Here is a 19,035-nt window from a genome sequence, read left to right as displayed (position 1 = left end):
ACAGAATCCACTTTTCCTAAGTGCTTAACACAGGAAGAAGAAGAAAAAAAAAGCCCACATCTGTCAGTGTACATTGTAAGAAAATATATTTATTTTTTCCATGACAATACTATGATAAAATTGTTAAATACATGCATGTTTTAAAAACAGACATAAGTAACATCTTTAAGAGTTAACAGCCAAGCGTACTAGTTTTACATTTAAGGTATCTTAGTAATAGGTTACTTATATTCTATGTTCTTGCTATAACCATGTTCTCCAAAACATATGGAAACTAAATTCTGAAATTATACAATAATATAAAATGACCAAATTTTCCATCCTAACGCCACATAATCTCCAAATTTTCACAAGGCAGAAAATACTTGTTACCTTTGTAAGTGGAGTTGTTTTATCCCACATTAAACTCAGAGTTTTGCGAGTTAGAGCGAGTCGCACAAATGTCCTACAACCTGCAGTTTGCTTCCTGTATATGTATGTAAATGCTTCTTCTTATATGACTAAGCATGATCTTAGATACAGAACATCATGACTGATCATTCAGGTAAAAAAAGAAAAAAAGAAACAAAAGGTTGGTAGTGGTAACATTTCAAGAAATGAAGAAGGGAACAGGTTTAGATCTGCAGCCTCTCCCTCTCTTTCAGCTACATCTGCACACACCTGACTGAACAAAAATTAGTAAACAGTTGCTAGTATTTATTAAAAAAAAAAAACAACCACGAAGATATTTAACATACATCCCTTTTGAAAAAACACTCATTCTACAAAGAACCTTATAAAAAACAAAAACTTATATCTGTTCACAGTATGTGTATTTTGTAAACAGTAATTCACTATAATGCAATTTTGAAAGTAGAAATGGTGATTTCCTAGCGCTTTCAGAACTTATGGCCAGCTAATGAAAGAGAATAAAAATATCAACATTCCTATGGTACCATCTCAAATTTGGGATCTCTCTCTATCCAGGCCAATCTTTTCAAGCAATTCTAAATTGAATGTTTTTGTTTGTTTTTTTTAAAGGCCATGTTGTTTTTGGGTGGAAATAATGGGATAAAAACAAATCTCAGGCATCATATACTACTTACCTTTCCACAACAATAAACGGAATAAGATTTCTTTTTGTGTGTTGCCTTTTATTCATAATGTATCCACACTTTTCCTAAACATTATGTAGGAGAAAAAAAAACTAAATAGGATATATCATAAGTAATGGAGAAGAGTATTTGGAATTAAACTGGGGGCAGACTATTTTTAAAAATTTATGAAAATCATTCTTCAGTATTGTTTTCTATGATCAGCTGCAAATGTCACAATACTAATGTCAACCTAAACACTAACTTGTTCACATTTTAACAAAATATTGTATTACCACACAGAAATCTTTTGTGTGTTTTTTTTTATAATACACCCCTGGAATGCTTAGGAAAAATAATGAGTTCAGAAACTGAAAGTTAACCATTTAAGATGGAGTAATTATAAAGAGAAGTACATTTTAAATGTACATAACGGAGGTCAAAGAGGGTATATGGGGGATAATGGTGATGGAAATAACATAAGGGGGAAAATAAATGTATATAAGGAATGCAATAATTTTAAGTGAGCAATTCAATCAGGTGTACAAAATATTTTTTTGCTGAAGTGCAGCAGCATAAGATCTATGTTGTTATTTTTATTTTTAAAAGTTCTTATTGGCTACTGCAAAGGCAATCTTAGGAGATAAATATACAAGTGTAATAAAATCAATTCCCCTGTCAATTCAATATTAATTTCCCCATTCACATCTCTTAGTTTTTAAGGTATTGAGTTATAGCAACCAAAAAGTAATGTAAGTTATGACGGCTTTGTAATTGGTTAATATTCCATCAGTTATAGTTACTCAAGAGTTTTTAAACTTCTTTATTTCTATGGTTCTTCAGCTAGGCACTTGCACATAAAAACATTCAGAAGGTTTCCTTCTTAAAATACTACTCTTAATTTTCATTAAAGTGTTGCACAGTTGGAATTTGTCTTGCATAGGTAAACTCTGTATAACCAGGACACTTATAATCCAAGATATTAACATTCTTAATACAGTGAGAAACAAGCACTACTTAAGGTTAAAAAGAACAGAATCCTGTCCTAACTCAGTATCATCATTCAGTGTATTTAGATGTGTTCTCGATCAAACCACATCCCCTAAAATCTTACCACACACCATCAAGCCTGACATGTGAATTGTTGTTCTTAATCCTCATACTGGCACTGATAATCCCCTGGGCACATAATCCACGAAGACAGAAGCAGACCAACATCAAACCAAGTACTTTCCAATGACATTCGAAGGTCATGCCTAAAAGATGCATTTCCAGTAAGGGTGGACGCAAATCCTCGCGTGAAAAATGTTCTAAAAAAGATGGGCATGGTACCATGAAACTTTTGTTTCAGCAGAAAATACTGGTTTAAAATAAATGCTGCAGAGAAATAGTTTATCAAGAGAATGAGTGCTCACTTCGTTGATGAAGCTGCACGTCAATGCATTGTTGGTTTGCTGGAACACATGCTGGTGGGTACAAACACGTCCCAAGTCGCCTACCCACCAAATACAAAGGGCTGGGAACACTTAAAATGAGGGGGAAATGCGTTCTCGGGTGATACGTTTGCCTGAGTCTTTCCCAAGTTGTCAAACTGCGGAGCCACTTCTAAAGCACTGGATCTTCAAGCCAATAGTCTCAGATCTATACGTTACACCTTAACATAATACTGCCCTTCAGGAGAACTCTGGACACTGCACAGTCTGGGATGGGACTCAGTCAATGAAAAATTATTCACTAAACCTTCACGATGTGCCTCGTCTTCGAAGTTAGCTAATGAGCCCACATGTTACTCGTGAGATGCCCAATTTTACACTTGCAGGATAAGAGATTTCATAAAAGACAGATTTTAACAGAAAACAGCAAAAATTACTTTAAATACACAAGCAAAAGGTCTTCTCAGATCGTGTGCCTGAGCAGTAGAAAATTCTGATGGCACTTTCTGCATACTGACATGGTAGGGAGTACTTTAATTTCAAAATACCATAAAATTGATTTCAAATTCCTTTTGGAAGAAAATATTCCTTAGTCTCCTTTACTGAACTATATCTAATTACTCAAATACAGAAAGGACAGTAATGTTCTTTAATATGGATGGTATGAAGACGAATTAAGAAATTATAGGCCTAATTTCCTGCAAGAATACAAGTTGCATGAAGTGTTACGAGTGGGGCTTTTGCCACAGCAAAAGTTTAGGACTACATGCTCTCCGTGAAATCCTCCGATCCATGAGCCGGGAAATCAATGCTGGTATGTAGAGTGAGGCTGACACTTCTGCCCTTGAACTTTTCCGTGAACGGCTGCTTCCGGGTCTAAGCTGCAGGCACACAGCACCTCTGTCACCTGAGCACACAGACACTCAACTCAACGATCCAGGTTCTCAGGACCACAGTCTCAAACCCAGGCTTCTACAGGCAGGCTCAACACACTTAAGACTTCAGTTATACATGGGTCTACTCCATGCAGTACATCATGTTAAACAAAAGGTCTATCTAATGTTAAAAGCCTAGCTAAGTCTCCTAAGAGTGTTTTTATATTGAGTAGTGTTTTACTTAAGGGGGTCACTCGCAAGAGAAATCCCATCCCAATGACCACCAGGGTCTCCCTTCCCCATGAGGGAAGCTGGACTTGAACTCGGCTGGGAGAGATGTGAACGTGTGTTCTGTAGGCAGCATTCTTCAACAACACAGTGGGACACAGCTCGTGGACAGAGGGAAAGGATGTGGGAGCCCCAGGGCTAGTCACCCTTAGCCAGACAAACGGATCATTAGTTAGAAGGGCACAGGTCCAGACGGTCACAGGTGAAATACATCAGTATCGACGACAGAGCTCACACAATCTCTGATCTTTTCCCATGATCACAGTTTAGTGTAGTCTAGAGCAATAAAATCCCACCTTAGACAACACTGATCCAACTTACAGAGATAAAGGGAAGGACCTATGGGTTTCTTGGGGGATGAGGCAGGATCCTGTTGGGGACAAGCAGTATTATGATGATGAGCTTTGGGCGGGGGGAAAAGGGGAGCCCCAGGTCTGAGTGTCTCGGGTGAACGTTAAGGGCAGGAGTCCGACCGAGCAAACTCTGTTGGGGATGCTTTAATTTGATACCTGTCTCATTGATGAAAACCTCTATGAACTATCACATAGTTTAAATATCCTAGTGTATGTACAGAATTCTATTTCGTTCCACACGTCCACATATCGCGGAAGCTCGGGGACTCAGCTGAATTCCAGCAGTTAACATCAGGATTCATACCCCGAGCACCTGCACAGATCTTGCCCTTTGTCACCCTGTGGCTTTTTCCCACAACATGGTTTTTATAGAGATACATTATGAGCTAGGAAAATCCCAAACTGATCCATTATGTACAGATACATTACAGAACCTCTGATGAGAAAAAAACAAAACAAAACAGGCATATCTTAAGATATTTCAAAATTTTAAGTACTCTTAAGTATCAAAAGATAAAATACACAGACCACCTGAGGGCAGGAACAAAATAAGATACACTTTGTAGCTTTTCATCTGCTTTTCTGAGAACCAAGTCCAATCCAGACATCGCCTGTGAACCCCGAGGGCGGGCAGAGGCTGCGGGGGGACCCCTGACTCTGGGCAGCTGTAACACAGGGGTGCCCACCGACTCACGTGGATCTTGTGACATTTCACCTTAAAGAGCCCTTGAGTAACTGTCCCTGTAAGAAGCGTGATCTTTTCAGTTTATCTCTTTAAAATGGAGGACTGGATCGAACAGTCGGGACTGATGAGCACATAAGAGAGAGGAGCGGCGAAGAGGCGCGATCAGAAGGAACATCGGCTACGAGGTGTCCCAGCCGCTGCCCGGTGACCCAGGAGAAGCTGAAGCCGTCACCACTGCACAGAGAGCGAATGTCACTAAGACCCTGCGCAGTAGCCGTCTCCAATGGGAAGCCCCCGGAATCGTGTGTTTAGGGGTAATGTTGAACTCGCTCATATATGCATGCAACTGACACCGTGGAACAAAAAGTAACCCAGATTAAAACAACAACAACAACTGAGATCTCTGGTCTTAGGGATTTAAGTTTTAAATACTAGGCAATCAAGTGCGACATGGGAGGCTAGCAGAAAAGTTAGGAAAATAACGGAGAGGTTGGAGAGTCCCCCCCCCCCCCCCCCCGGAGGCAGGAAAGGCGATTCTGACTCGGGCTGCTCAGTGTCGTGCTCCTGTTCCAAGTGTGTACCCCTGAGAAAACTGTGTGATTGACACCCATTATACAGCAGGCACAGCGATCAGCACACGGGCCAAACCCAACGCTACCTCGCTGTCGCTACACTAAACAATGACATTGACTTGTAAATGCTGTGGAGAGAGGAGGAGAAGTGTTGAAGGTCTTCAGATCTGTGCTTGGTTTTCACCCAGGATGGAGTCAAGGGCAGGCAAACCCACGCCCTCTGTGGCTTTGACATTCCCCTTGCCTGCAAACCGGCTTGCAATTCCGTCAAGTGTCCATATGAGAAAACCATGAACGACACAACAGGGGGCGGTTGCCGGGGGATTTGTTCTGCACGTATGGGCCGGGCAGCGTTCGGCTTGAAATACTTCTGGAAGGGAGAGAAAGGGAGAATTCTTTGGCTCAAATCACAAACAGCTCCAGACCTTGAGCTGCGTGGGCTGAGTCTCTGCGTGACTCTGCCGTGTAGGCTACACGGAAAGCAGCGGACACTGCCGTGTGACCCACGTGGTGGCGCCCACCTCGCTGACAACACTTCACAGGACCCCCCAGGGGTGCCCGGGCCCACGCCGCAGCACCGGCCACGAGAGCTTATTGAGATGGCGGACGGAAGTGACACGTTAGTCGTTTGGTTTGTTCTGGAAAAAGTTTGTGAAGGACCACCCTCCTCCATTGGATCGCGGAGAGTCTTCGTCCTTCGGGGGGATCAGGAACTGTCGGGAGTTGATGGAGCACGGGCTCCCGAAAGACACGGCATCGCTGTTGCTGTCCGTGGACCGGGGGGAGTCCGGGGACACCAAGGTCCAGGCGTTCACAGTGGCCTGAGGCCTGTAACCCGCAGTTTTCTCCAAGTCCCCTTCCGCGGCGGCCTCGTCCCCGGCAGAGGTCACGGGGAGGTGCATCTGGGGCTTGTAGCCGCCCCCCGCGCCCGGGTCCGCGTCCTGCTCCGCCTCCGGCTTGGCCTGCGGCTGATACATGGACTGGACGTCGATGTACACGACTTGGGAAGTGGCCCCGGCTTCCTCCGCTCCTGGGTTCGGTATTTCTTCCTCGATGACGGGGGGACAGTAGGACACGGCCACGTGGTTTTCGGGCTCTGCCTCAGAGCCGTCCGGGGGACGCTCGGCCACGGGAGAAATGATTTCTGTGTCCTCTATTTTAGGGACTGCTGTTCGAGTTTCCAGAACCTCGACGTTATTCGGGGTACAGGGATTCATTTCCAATGTTTTCAGGGCACTGCTTCCCTGGAAATCAATTTTAAGGCAGAGATTAAGGCCAGCACCAAAGCTCCCACCGAAAGCCACATTATTGCATCTATGTTTTCACATCTGCTTGTAAACATCTGTCTCTGCGTTCTGTAGTGCCTACTAGAGCAAAGCTAATTTTGTCCCTCCATATCAATATTATTCTTGCGATTAACAGCAGTGGGAAAAGAGTATGACACCAATGATTTAAAATTAGGAATTGTAGAAATTCAGCAGATGGTAGAGCCCTTTATTTTTTTTCCATCTCTTTGACTTAGGATGACATTTGCATGTTAAAAATTTTCATAAAAGACTAAAAATGCCAAAAGCCAGTACTTCAAAGATAAATGTAAAAATAAACACAGGATTACCTCACAGACAGCCTTCTGAAACTGTAACGCTTTACAGTTTTCAGGATTAGGAATATCAGGGTAGAAGGTTTCTTTTATCCTTTAAATAAAGAATAATTAAGTACATTTAATAATTATAAGGTTAGCGATTAGACAACGAATAGTTAATACATCATGAGGACTACTCTGACATTTCACAAGAATAGTGTAATGGACATGAAATAAAAATGTGGGATCAGCCCTGGCTGGTTTGGCTCAGTGGATAGAGCGTCGGCCTGTGGACTGGAGGGTCCTGGGTTTGATTCTGGTCAAGGGCACATGCCTGGGTTGTGGGCGCAGGAGGCAGCCAGCCGATCAATGATTGTCTCTCATCATTGATGTTTCTATCTCTCTCTCCCTCTCCCTTCCTCTCTGAAATCAATAAAAAATACATTTTTTTTAAAAAGTGGGATCATTTTTAGTGTGATCACTAGAACTTCCCACACGATGCACTGAGAGGCTCCACTTTTAATACATAAACACCTACTTTTATTTCCAGAACTACAATCGCTCATGTCTCTTATGAAAACGGAAAGCACAGAATTAAAACGTGACTGTGCCAGCAGGCCAGAAGCAAAGCGCGGGCCTTGCTCACGTAAAGCAAGTGTTTGTGCCGCAACTGCACGACCTGCATCACGCAGCCTCTCCTGCTCCTAAGGGCGCAGACTGCGAGACTGAGAGCGAGAAGGCTCTGGACTGTGAGAGAGAGAGAGGCTGTTCGTCTTGAGCAAAAACTAAACACAGACAAAAGAAAGACTCAGTGCCATACCCCACTCACAGCTACTCAAAGGGGCTTTATCATTCAACATTCCTGCAGGAAAAAAGCTGTTAATGCAAATCTGAAATGCTCTAGCGTCAAAGTCAAACTCTCACCTTACTTCAGCTTTTTTTTTTTTTTAAATACTGAAATCAGTATTATGAAGTGATTTTTGGTCATGAGAATGTGGTTATTACTAAGGTAGGGTAGGGCATGCAGATTTCAATCATTACTATTTGGATTTATAAGCCAGGATTGCTAGAATGAGTTCTTGCCTTTGTCACAAACGGGGGTATTTTTAAGGCCAGGGTGCATGAACACCACAGTTTGTCCTAGCCCAGCCCACGGAGGACCTTGCCGGCTCACCACCAGGCGCTCTGTCTCGCCTCGCCTCACTTCACCTATTGCCATTCACCCAGACACAGAGTTCTTCTCACTTTCTCCAGATGCTCAACGTCTTTCCAATTCCCGGGTCCTCAGAGAAGTCATTTTTCTCTGCCGGGAGCATCCTTGGGGACTCTGCCAGATGGCACTCCATAGGGCGCCTGGCAACCACCTGCGGTGACGGGTCCTCCTGCTGCTCTCAGGGCGCCCACCACCCTGCCGTACCCGCCCTCTGTGGGCGTGAACCTGCTGGGTGGTTATGGGTTTAATGCCCAGCGCCCCCCACGCTCTAAGTCTATACATTTACTTAGTTTACCACCATTTCCATCCTCACGGGGGAGGAGGCATCCATGTCTGTTGACTAAACGAATAAACGACCAGATTTTCTTAATAGATCACTAGACAAGTGAGATCTTAATCGTTAAGCTACATTTAATCTTGCATAAAGCTACTGTCACATTTAAGCTTGTGCAAAGATTTATTTTGAGTACAATTACTATTCCTTTAAGTCAATAGGAAACACAGTAGGGGAAACATTTGTACTTTTACTTTATTAATTTTTAAACCTTTAAATAATATGCCAAACTCTTGCCCAACATTCGATCCAACATTAATCCTGACTAAAACAAGTATTTCTTTTTACTAACTAGCTTCAACCGAAAAAAAATGTACTTATGTGTTAAACATAAACTAAACAGAAGAGCAAAAGTAAACGCAGGTACCATTACCATTCTCGTTTCCGGTAACAAAGGACACTGGTCACCACCCCGACAAGGACCGCCACGGCCACGGGGATGAGAATGGCGATGATCAACCCCACGGCTGGAAAGAGAATGTTGCAAATATTAACACCCCCACTTCCTGGACGGAGTATAGACTACATTTATAGTAGAACACATTGAAGTTGGTAGCGGAGAAGAAAAAAGTCCCGCCTGCTCCAGGAACACTGAAACTATTCAAGTGTGACCTTCGCGCACGTCAGCAGTTCCTACCCTCGCACTTCAATGCTTCCGAGCAGGGTTTCTCAATCTCGGCCCTACGGACGCTGCGGGCCCGCTATTTCCTCACTGTGTGTGTCTGTGGGCGTCGGGGGGAGGCAGCTGCGTACATGGCAGGAAGTGTAGCAGCATCTCTAGGGTCCTCACCCCTAGCTCTCCGAAGTGCCAGCAGACACTGCCGGGTGTCCCCAGGGAGGCGAAATGCCCCCCGGTTGAGAACCACAAGCTCGCAGTCATCTACGTAAGCGAGTGTGTGATCTCAAAGTAACTCACGAGAATCAATCCGAGGTCCTCTCGGGGCCTTTTCCCCCTGCCGTGTGCCCGCTGGAAAAATGCAGTCAGGCGGGAACCTTAGGAAAGGGGGCCCCTACCTACCCACAGGTGGCCAGGAACCCTGTGCCTCTGGGTGGGGGAAGCGGCTCCGCGGCCCATTGAACTCACAGTTCTCCTTGGTCACCACGAACATGCCCTTCTCGGGGCCCAGGCCGCCGTCCGTGTAGGCCCGCAGGACCAGGTGGTAACTGGTTTTGCCCTGAAGGTCGGCGATCCGCAGTGTCTTCTGGGAGATGTCAGTGATGTTCTTAACTTTCACGTCGGAACGACCTGTTTTTAAAGTGACGAAGACCACGATCACCTCCAGGCATTTTAAACCCGTGGTTACCGCGGCTGTCACACCCGCGTCCCTGGGAGGCGAGTCCAGCGGCTGCCCATCTGCAGGCCCGGGACCGGGGAGCCAGCCAGAGCCACGGCCACGCTGCACCGCTGCCGCCGAGGAGCCACGTGAGCTGGAGGTTTTATTTAAACCCCTGAACCTGAGCGTCTCCAACCAGGAAACAGCGCCAGGCCTTGTCTGGCGAGGCCGGGGGAAGCTCTCACACTCGTTGCCCGGAGTAACGGCTGGCACGGGGAAGGCAGTGCCCACAAGTCGCTTCTCTCCCTGCTGCGAAGAGCATGAAAAGCCACGAGCAAGCCCCCCGAGGCGGGGGCAGCGGTCACTCCGTCGGGCCTGCCTGTGCGTTGAGAGCAGAGGCAGCGAGAGAAGACGGAGAAGACCCTCTTCACATCCGTGGGGAAGACTCCAAACCACCCAGAAACAGACGCTTTCCAAAGAGGCACCAGTGAGGCACCCCCTCAGTCATTCCCGGAAGGAGAGAATTGTTGAAAGGGCGTCGCCAGCACACACACAGGCATAACCCACAGACACAGACAACAGTGTGGTGGTGGCCAGAGGGAGGGGGCGGGGGCCGCGTGGAGGCGGGCAGAGGGGGAAAAATGGGGACGTCTGTAACAGTGTCCGTAGTAAAAGTAAAGGGAAAAAAGAAAAGAATTGTTTAAACTATTATTTTTTAAATTTCAACCAAAGCAATACAAGACACTAGTTTAAAAAAAGTTAAAAAAAAATAAAAACCTAAATCGTATTATAGAGCTAAGAACCAAAAAGCGGCAGTTCCCTGCCAGCTCCTGCCCCCCACCCCCCACCTACACCCACTTTACAATCATGTTATCAGGGTCCTTGGATATTGGTTGTGTGGGACCACGCAGAAAGCTGTGGTCCAACCATTTCAAAACAAACGTGGATGGGCAGTGCTTGATTTTTAAATTTCGGAATTATCTACCCAGGTCCCACAGGTAGACGCTTCGCTCGCTCGCTCCCACCACTACCCCTCTGCCCCCAACCCCGCATCCTTCATCCAGAAACATCAACACATTTGGCACAGCTGGTGTGTGCATCATTGTGAGCATATAAATATGGATTAGTGCTAAGACGAAATTTGGTCTGATGTTTCCTGTCTTGCTTTTCTGTTGTTATAACTGCTTTTTACCCTTATTTGCTTGCTGTACCCATTCCTAATTCTTCCCACATCCTCCAATGACTAGTCAATACCACTTTCTACGTGGTCCAACACAACCAAGACCCAGGATCATGGCCCTTCCCCAACCCTCTGCTGGCCTCCCTCCCCGCTCCAGAGTCTGCTGCCCCGCCCCCCCCCCCCCCCCCCGCCAGGCCACTCCTCCCAGAGCCTCTGCCCTGGACTGGACCCCCCGCCCCACTACGTCCTCACGGGTACACTGGTGTAGCGGCTTCCTGAGAGAGGGTGCGTGCGGGAAGGAAGCGTGTGCAGGCCTGCATGTCTAAACATGTCTCCATTCTGCTTGCATACTGGTTGGTAGACGGCCGAGTACAGAATTTCAGGCTGAACATAACTTTCACTCAGCATTTTGAAGACACAGCCGTGATGCCTTCTAGAATCTGGTGCGTTGTTGAGAGTCTGGGGCCAGCTTAATTCTGAGGGAGTTCTGACCTCTCTCCTGATGTTTCCGTTAGCGTGTCAGTTCTAATATGCACAGTAGCTCTCAGCGGCCCAAAGACAGCTTCGCTCTGCTCTGAATGACTGCTGCCCCACATGGAACCCGTTCCCTCTGATTCCCTCTGGCTCCTGCTTCCATGCGAGGGGCTTTCTCAGCCACCCGGTTACCCCTGGCGGCGACCCCTGTTCCAGAGCCACTAAAAGGCCCACGAAGGCCCGTTGCGTGTGGGTGGGTTCCCTGGGGGGCGGGCCCCACTGACTCCTGGTCGGGAATGAGCTGGCTTTCCCCTGGGGCGACCCCTCAACTGTCAGCATCTGTGATGTCTTCCACCAGGACCCACTTACCTTTCCCACAGGAAGCGCCTCTCATCCCGGCCTGAGAACACAGGCCCGGAGGCGTCCTGTTAGCTGGGAGGGAGGGAAGGAGGAGGGGGGAAGGTTGTGCCGTTCCTAAGGGGTGTCTGCCCCCCCCCCCCCCGTCCCGTCCCATCTGGAGGCTCTTGGTTCAGTTTCTCCAAAAACACCCCTCTTGTCGTCAGGCAGGGCAGAGGCATTCCTATCAGCCACATGAAGCTGGCGGAGGGCTTGGGTTCTAGCTGCTCCTCACGCAGACTTTCCATCACCCCGCATGTCCAGCCCAGATCCATCCTGACATTCGCTCTGATCCTGGCCCCTCCGGATGAATCCAATGATTTCTCAGTGACACTGACTGCCCCCTGGATCCCACCACTACCTCCCAACAGCCCCCCAATGTCCAAATCCTCTTTCCTGGCGCACTCCCACCTCTCTAGTTCTCTTTGTCTCTGTGGCTTTATGAATTCTTGTTGTGTTTTTCCTGTCTTACTCTGATTTTACTGACCAATCCACCAGGTCGCACTGGAAGTCTAGCTGCTAGAATTTTAACTGGCTCAAGTGTAAAATTTCTGAGCATTTGAGGACAATTACAGCAGACTCTGATGTCTGTGGAATCTGGTATTTAGGGGTTCCCTCCTTCACAGGCCACTCTGAAGGCTCAGGAAATGCAGGCTCGGTGACTGGGAGGCGCAGTTAACACAGCTGCTCCGGGGAAGGGACTTGGCGCAGGCCGGTCGGCGTCTCCACGCGGATGCCCTTCTCTACCTGTCAGCCCAGCACTGAATAATCAAAGTGGCTTCTTTCCGGGGAGAGGTCACTAAGGGAAATGAACGCCCTCCGACTGATCAGATGACACGCTTGAGTAATGTGGCTGCGAGTAAGGAACATCCGACTCCCACAGAAACACAACGTAGGGAAAAGCCAGAGCCGACATCAGTATTTCTGTAGTTGCAAACCCGGGAGCTCCGAGTTCTCTGAATTCTTTGGGCATGCACGTACAGGTGTCAGGGGTTGGCTGTATTTTTAAGATCTAATGGATACACTCGTCCCCAGTCGAGGCAATGAAGCTTCTCAGTTCATTTTGGCCGTGGCTGTGAGGGCGGCTGTTTGTCAGAAAACAAAGGAGGCGCCGAAGCTATGCTTTGGGTTCCTGAGATTTCCTCCTCCATTATTGTAAGTCCAGAAAGACTGGGTTTTTTTTGTTTGTTTTTTTAAGTAACCTTCATAAGATGCTATGGTATGGGTCAAGCCAGACTAGTAAGAGATGGGGCTTAGAGTCCAAGGCTTCCGAATAAATACCTCGAATAATTTCTGAAAGACTGCACACTTCATTTATCATGTACCTCCGACCTTAACATTCTCATAGTCATAACCTGACTGCATTTTCACTTCCCCGTTTTTCGGAGTTTTGGAAACCAGCATTCAAGCAAGGAGCAGCATTCCTTCCTCCGTTATTTGTAGTGAATGAAGAGCTTCTGGGAAACACTACTGTCACTGGAGTGACTAACTTACCTGATTCCAAACCTCGCATCTTCGAGGTGTCTCTCTCTCCCTTTTCAAAGTAAAACACGTAGCCTCGTAGGAAGCCTCTGAGCTCCTCCACGGGTATATCGTCCCACTTCACCAGGATCGAATCTGCAGACGTGTCCTCCACGGTGAAATTTGGTGCAACGGTTGGAGCTGGAAAAGGGAAACGGTCAACAGCTGAGGGAGAGTTCACCAACGCAGAGTAAGACATCAACAGTTAATGAGTTTCTAGGCTCAAAAAGAGCTAAGCTAGCCCTAGCCAGCTTGGCTCAGTGGACAGAGCATCAGCCTGTGGACTGAGGGTCCTGGGTTCAATTCCCGTCAAGGGCACACGCCTAGGTTGAGGGCTCGATCCCCAGTAGGGGGCATGCAGGAGGCAGCCGATCACTGGTTCTCTCTCACCATTGATGTTTCTCTCTCCCTCTCTCTTCCTCTCTGAAATCAACAAAAATATATTTCTTAAAAAAAGAGCTACACTTCACATGAAAAGCTTATTTCCTATTTAATCACAGATATTACTACACACACTTGGGCTGTGAAGCTAGCAACCGAACATGCAAAGGCAGAACTTGCAACCTAGGGCAGCAACCTACACAAAATCTCTAAGTGGCTATTCAAACTGATTCCATTTGCATTTTCCCCTCTTTAGTGATGGTCTAGCATAAATTAACAGCTGTTTAAATTTGTGTTACCTACAAATGAAGTATTTTTGAAATAAGATTTTTTTCAATGACAATAAATTTGTGAAATACAAACATTAAATGAAGTAAGAATAAGTAACCATAAATAATTTTAAATGTATCACACACGTTATTCTTCCTTCCTTGAACTCAACATCCCAATTTAATCTACGTTTAGTCTCCAACTGTTGTCCATTCACGTTACCTTGACCTCTAAGAAAACGTGCCCACGTAACTTACCCAATTCTTCTACATATCCAATTACAGAGCGCAGCAGCTGATAGCCGTGGTTTCTGCACCCGTACAGGAAGAAATGGTACCGCACGCCGGGGCGAAACTGATCTGCAGGAGGGACACACGGCTATGAATATCTGTTTTAGAAATATCAACCTTAGAGCAGCTTCCCCTGAAACGGCCCAAGCAAATTTTCAACACACGCTTTCTTATTACAAAAGATATACGTCCATATTTTCAAAACTGGGAAATGTTCAGAGTGGAAACTGACAAAACAGATTAAATTCACGTTTATTGTAATGAACACATCAGCATTATAACACATCACCTTGAAAAGGGGAAAATGGTGATCAAGGCTTTGATTTTGTTCCTTAAAACCAGGCAAAGGCAGACTGAATCCGCGCTGGGTGACCTCGGGCAAGTGACCTAACTTCTCTCCACCCGGTAGGGCCTCGGCTCCCCTGCCTCGTGGCTGGAAGGTGCTCCTCCTCACCCCACAGGCGTCCGCTCTGACTTCCATCCGGATACGGCATCTAAGGCGGTGCCTCTCTACGCCACTCCACACCCCCCACCCCACTTTCCCCCCTCTCCCCCTGCCAGTCTCTCCCGAGAACCCTCCAGGCCCAGGTGAGGACGATGGAGGAGAGCACACGACACCAGTGTGATAGGCTCAGGAGCTGCCTGTGGGGGAAACGCGAGGGGAGGCCCAGCAAAGGGGTGGGTGCAGCCAGCTGGGAGGTGCTGGGAGGTGCGGGGAGAAAGGATAATGGGGGCCACCATCCCTGCCCTGGCCAATTCTGCACCGGAAGCAGCTTGGCTGCCTTCCAAGCAGACCCGGAACGTGACCAGACCCCACACATGGTCATCTAGCAAAGGACTCTCATCCCCACCATCTGACAGGGACAGCGGGAACGAGAACAGCCAGCACTGCTTGCTCTCGAACCACACGAGCAGGGGCGGGCCAGCCCTGGGGGAAGGAGGGCTACGGGATCCAGGCCCCGTGGGTAGACACAACACTGGTCAGCTGCTTGGAAGGAAGAGTGCGGATGGAAAGAGGGCACTCATTCCCAAGGGCAAGGCTGGCTCAGCCTGCAGGTTCCCAAGTGCCCCCGGGGCTAATCCAGGCCACAGGGCCTCAAGGGCAGCTCACCAGGGGCTCAGGGTGGTTAGCCATCAGGGAGCTGGCCCCGCCCACTGTGCCCGCTGCCACGCCCAGTGCCCTTGATGGACGTCAGGCAAAGTGGTCATGTGGGTGCAGGGCCTTCGTGCTCAGGTCTCCCTGACCCTGGTACCGGGGCCCCGGGCGAACACAGGCAGTAACACTGCATGCGGCCCCACTCCTAGTTCTGCAGCCTCCTCCGTGAGCATCTCCCATGTTCTTAAACCTTCCACACACGCTTCAGGGCTGCTCCACTCTCCATTTCATACAAGTGCCAGGACCGGCTCCTTCTCCTACTCGCTGTGTTCAACGTTGACGACGATAGACAGTGCTGTGGTGAGCATGCTCAGCTGTGTATCTGTGCTGCTCTCTATCTCTTAGAATAAACTCCTAGACAAGTAATTCCTACATCGAGGGATCTGAACCCTTTCACACACGCATGCCCCAAAGCACCTTCCAGAAAAGCTGGCCAGCCCACGCCTGCCCAGCGGGGTGGGAGAGGGGTCCCTGCACCACACCAGCCGCCCCGCCGGCTGCTCCCCGCCCCCGCCCCCGGGGAGCCCTCTGAGCACGCACCCGACTGGATCACGGCCTCGGTGCTGTCGGCGGGGACCTTCTTCCAGTCCATGAGGCAGGGCTGCGGCTGGGACGCATTGCACCACTTAATGACGTAGTCGCAGGTCATGTTGGGGTCGTAGTTCCACGTGAGGAGGATCCCGTTCCCCATTCCGACTGTCTGCTCTACTTTGAGATCATCTTCAACGAGAAAGGAGGACGTTTTGCTGGCGTTACGAATAATGACGTAAGGCAGACCTCATGAAAATGGGCACGAGTTAGAAAACTCCCCTCCCTGCAGAGAGATTTTAGAACAGGGCTCCAGCGAGGTAACCCGTGAGTAAGTGTGGGAGGGGGGCTCTGCTATTTGTGCTGTAACCATGGCAATCACCTGTGCATACAGGTGAACTCAGCAGCTGAAACAAAGGAATGAAAAGGCAGGAGGATCAGGGGGCGAGGTAGTGGGGCCAGGACACGAAGATGGAGGGCCAGGGCCGGGAAGGCTCGGGCAGAGGGCATAGTGAGGGCACCGGAGGGGACGGCAGGCCGGACGGGGCAGGGCGTGAGTGGACAGTCGAGGCTGCGCCCTCCTCTTGTCACCCCCCTGGGTGCGAGCTCCGTGGCAGCGGGGGCCGAGCCTGTAACCCCAGCCCGGGCGGAGCACAGAGCCGGAGCGGGAGCGCAGTAGCAGGAGGCAGGTGTGGCCGTACCAGCCTGTCCCTTCGTTCCTGGAAGACTTCCCCCGCCCCCCACAGGGACTGCAGGGGTTCTCGGCAGGGAGAGGAGGAATCTGCTGCAATGGGATGGGATGGGATGGGATGGGGTGGGGTGGGGTGGGATGGGATGGGATGGGATGGGATGGGGTGGGGTGGGGTGGGGTAGGATGGATGGGATGGGATGGGATGGGATGGGATGGGATGGGATGGGATGGGATGGGATAGGGTGGGGTGGGGTGGGGTGGGGTGGGGTGGGGTGGGGTGGGGTGGGATGGGATGGGATGGGATGGGATGGGGTGGGATGGGATGGGATGGGATGGGATGGCCGGGATGGGCACAGAGGGGCAGAAACCTAAACAGGGCCCGTGGGAGACGGAAGGGTGAGGTGCAGAGGCTGGTGGGAAGGGGGCCCGTGTGAGGCTGTGTCGGACCTGGGCCTGGTGATAAGGGAGGCCCAAGGTGGGGGGTGAGAAACTAGCGTGGGTTGGGACAGCGTGGCCAAGAGGGAGAGGGACACTTTGTCCACAGTAACAGGAGAAAGAAGTACAGTCGGCCCTCTGTGTCTGCGGGTTTTGCATCTGCTGATTCAATCAGGGTGAAGGCAGTACATCTTTTTTTAAGTTTGGGAAATGTATTTACTTCCCACATCACCAATCATTGATATGAGTAGCTTAATCTTTTATCTCCTCAGGACAAAAATAGCACTACTGAGTATCCATCACAGCCTATGGAGATCTTCAATTTTAGGCCACAACGTTAAGAGCTCCTGGTCTTAGGCCCATAGCTCTCTTTGAAATGACCAGGAAGGCAGTAATCTCCTCAGCGGCTGGGAATCCGAGCATGCGCAGGCCACCTGTACGCACTGTTCTAGCCATTCCCTATGAGAATCGTGAGCATCCGGGGGTTTGGGTTTCCTGGAACCAATCCCCACACATACTGAGGGATGGCTGTAATTTCTATGACTGACGTATGTTTAAGGGTTTGGTAAAAAGCCAAAAATTTTCTGATCAAAATTTTCATTCATGAAGCAACCACTGTAGAACACAGACAACAATATGGCTTAGAATAAAGAGGACTTTGGGCATTAACAGCGTTGGCTCAGTGAGGTTAAAGCCTGCAACGTCAGCCTGTGCTGCCCCGCAGGCCTGCCGCTAGGGGACCCTCCGGGACAAAGGCTGCTGCCGGAGGTCAAGAGCGAGAGCGGAGGGCCAGGAGCTGTGAGCTCTGCAGGTCACTGTCCTCTGGAGACACATGGAAAAGGCAACAATATCATTCTTGCACTAGGAGATAACCCAGCTGCTTCCCATCATTGAGAGCAATGAGATACCTAAGTCAGTGGTCATCTGCTTCGGGGCTGTTCACACATCTCTCAATCTCTCTCTCTCTCTCTTTCTGCTGCCACCCTCTCTGGGGCACAGGCAGGTGTGGACAGCCAGCTGTGCACTGACACTGGGCCTGGTGGGTGAGGAGCCAGGTGTGCACTGACACTGGGCCTGGTGGGTGTGGACAGCCAGGTGTGCACTGACACTGGGCCTGGTGGGTGAGGAGCCAGGTGTGCACTGACACTGGGCCTGGTGGGTGAGGACAGCCAGGTGTGCACTGACACTGGGCCTGGTGGGTGTGGACAGCCAGGTGTGCACTGACACTGGGCCCGGTGGGTGAGGACAGCCAGGTGTGCACTGACACTGGGCCTGGTGGGTGTGGACAGCCAGGTGTGCACTGACACTGGGCCTGGTGGGTGTGGAGCCAGGTGTGCACTGACACTGGGCCTGGTGGGTGAGGAGCCAGCTGTGCACTGACACTGGGCCTGGTGGGTGAGGACAGCCAGGTGTGCACTGACACTGGGCCTGGTGGGTGTGGAGCCAGGTGTGCACTGACACTGGGCCTGGTGGGTGAGGACAGCCAGGTGTGCACTGACACTGGGCCTGGTGGGTGAGGACAGCCAGGTGTGCACTGACACTGGGCCCGGTGGGTGAGGACAGCCAGGTGTGCACTGACACTGGGCCTGGTGGGTGTGGACAGCCAGGTGTGCACTGACACTGGGCCTGGTGGGTGTGGAGCCAGGTGTGCACTGACACTGGGCCTGGTGGGTGAGGACAGCCAGGTGTGCACTGACACTGGGCCTGGTGGGTGTGGAGCCAGGTGTGCACTGACACTGGGCCTGGTGGGTGAGGACAGCCAGGTGTGCACTGACACTGGGCCTGGTGGGTGTGGACAGCCAGGTGTGCACTGACACTGGGCCTGGTGGGTGTGGAGCCAGGTGTGCACTGACACTGGGCCTGGTGGGTGTGGACAGCCAGGTGTGCACTGACACTGGGCCTGGTGGGTGAGGAGCCAGGTGTGCACTGACACTGGGCCTGGTGGGTGTGGACAGCCAGGTGTGCACTGACACTGGGCCTGGTGGGTGAGGAGCCAGGTGTGCACTGACACTGGGCCTGGTGGGTGTGGAG

The 19,035-nt window shown here is 49.7% G+C and overlaps 1 protein-coding gene across 2 annotated transcripts in view; it reads right to left on the bottom strand.

The window, feature by feature from the left end:
- Positions 1–708: 708 nt before the first annotated feature.
- LIFR (LIF receptor subunit alpha) overlaps positions 709–19,035 on the bottom strand; it is a 106,888-nt gene continuing 88,561 nt past the window's right edge. For both annotated transcript variants that reach the window (XM_079793416.1, XM_079793417.1), the window contains exons 14-20: positions 15,891–16,070; positions 14,162–14,263; positions 13,227–13,394; positions 9,493–9,654; positions 8,782–8,875; positions 6,895–6,973; positions 709–6,523 (exon numbers count right to left, since the gene is read on the bottom strand). In XM_079793416.1, coding sequence (XP_079649542.1) covers positions 5,900–6,523; positions 6,895–6,973; positions 8,782–8,875; positions 9,493–9,654; positions 13,227–13,394; positions 14,162–14,263; positions 15,891–16,070 — 1,409 coding nt within the window. In that variant the 3' untranslated portion in view covers positions 709–5,899. The remainder of the gene's footprint in view (positions 6,524–6,894; positions 6,974–8,781; positions 8,876–9,492; positions 9,655–13,226; positions 13,395–14,161; positions 14,264–15,890; positions 16,071–19,035) is intronic.

Source organism: Cnephaeus nilssonii, assembly GCF_951640355.1.
Source record: "Cnephaeus nilssonii genome assembly, chromosome: 2".
Lineage (NCBI taxonomy): Eukaryota > Metazoa > Chordata > Mammalia > Chiroptera > Vespertilionidae > Cnephaeus > Cnephaeus nilssonii.
Note: the sequence above shows the minus strand (reverse complement) of the source record. Positions and strands in the feature narration are given on the sequence as shown.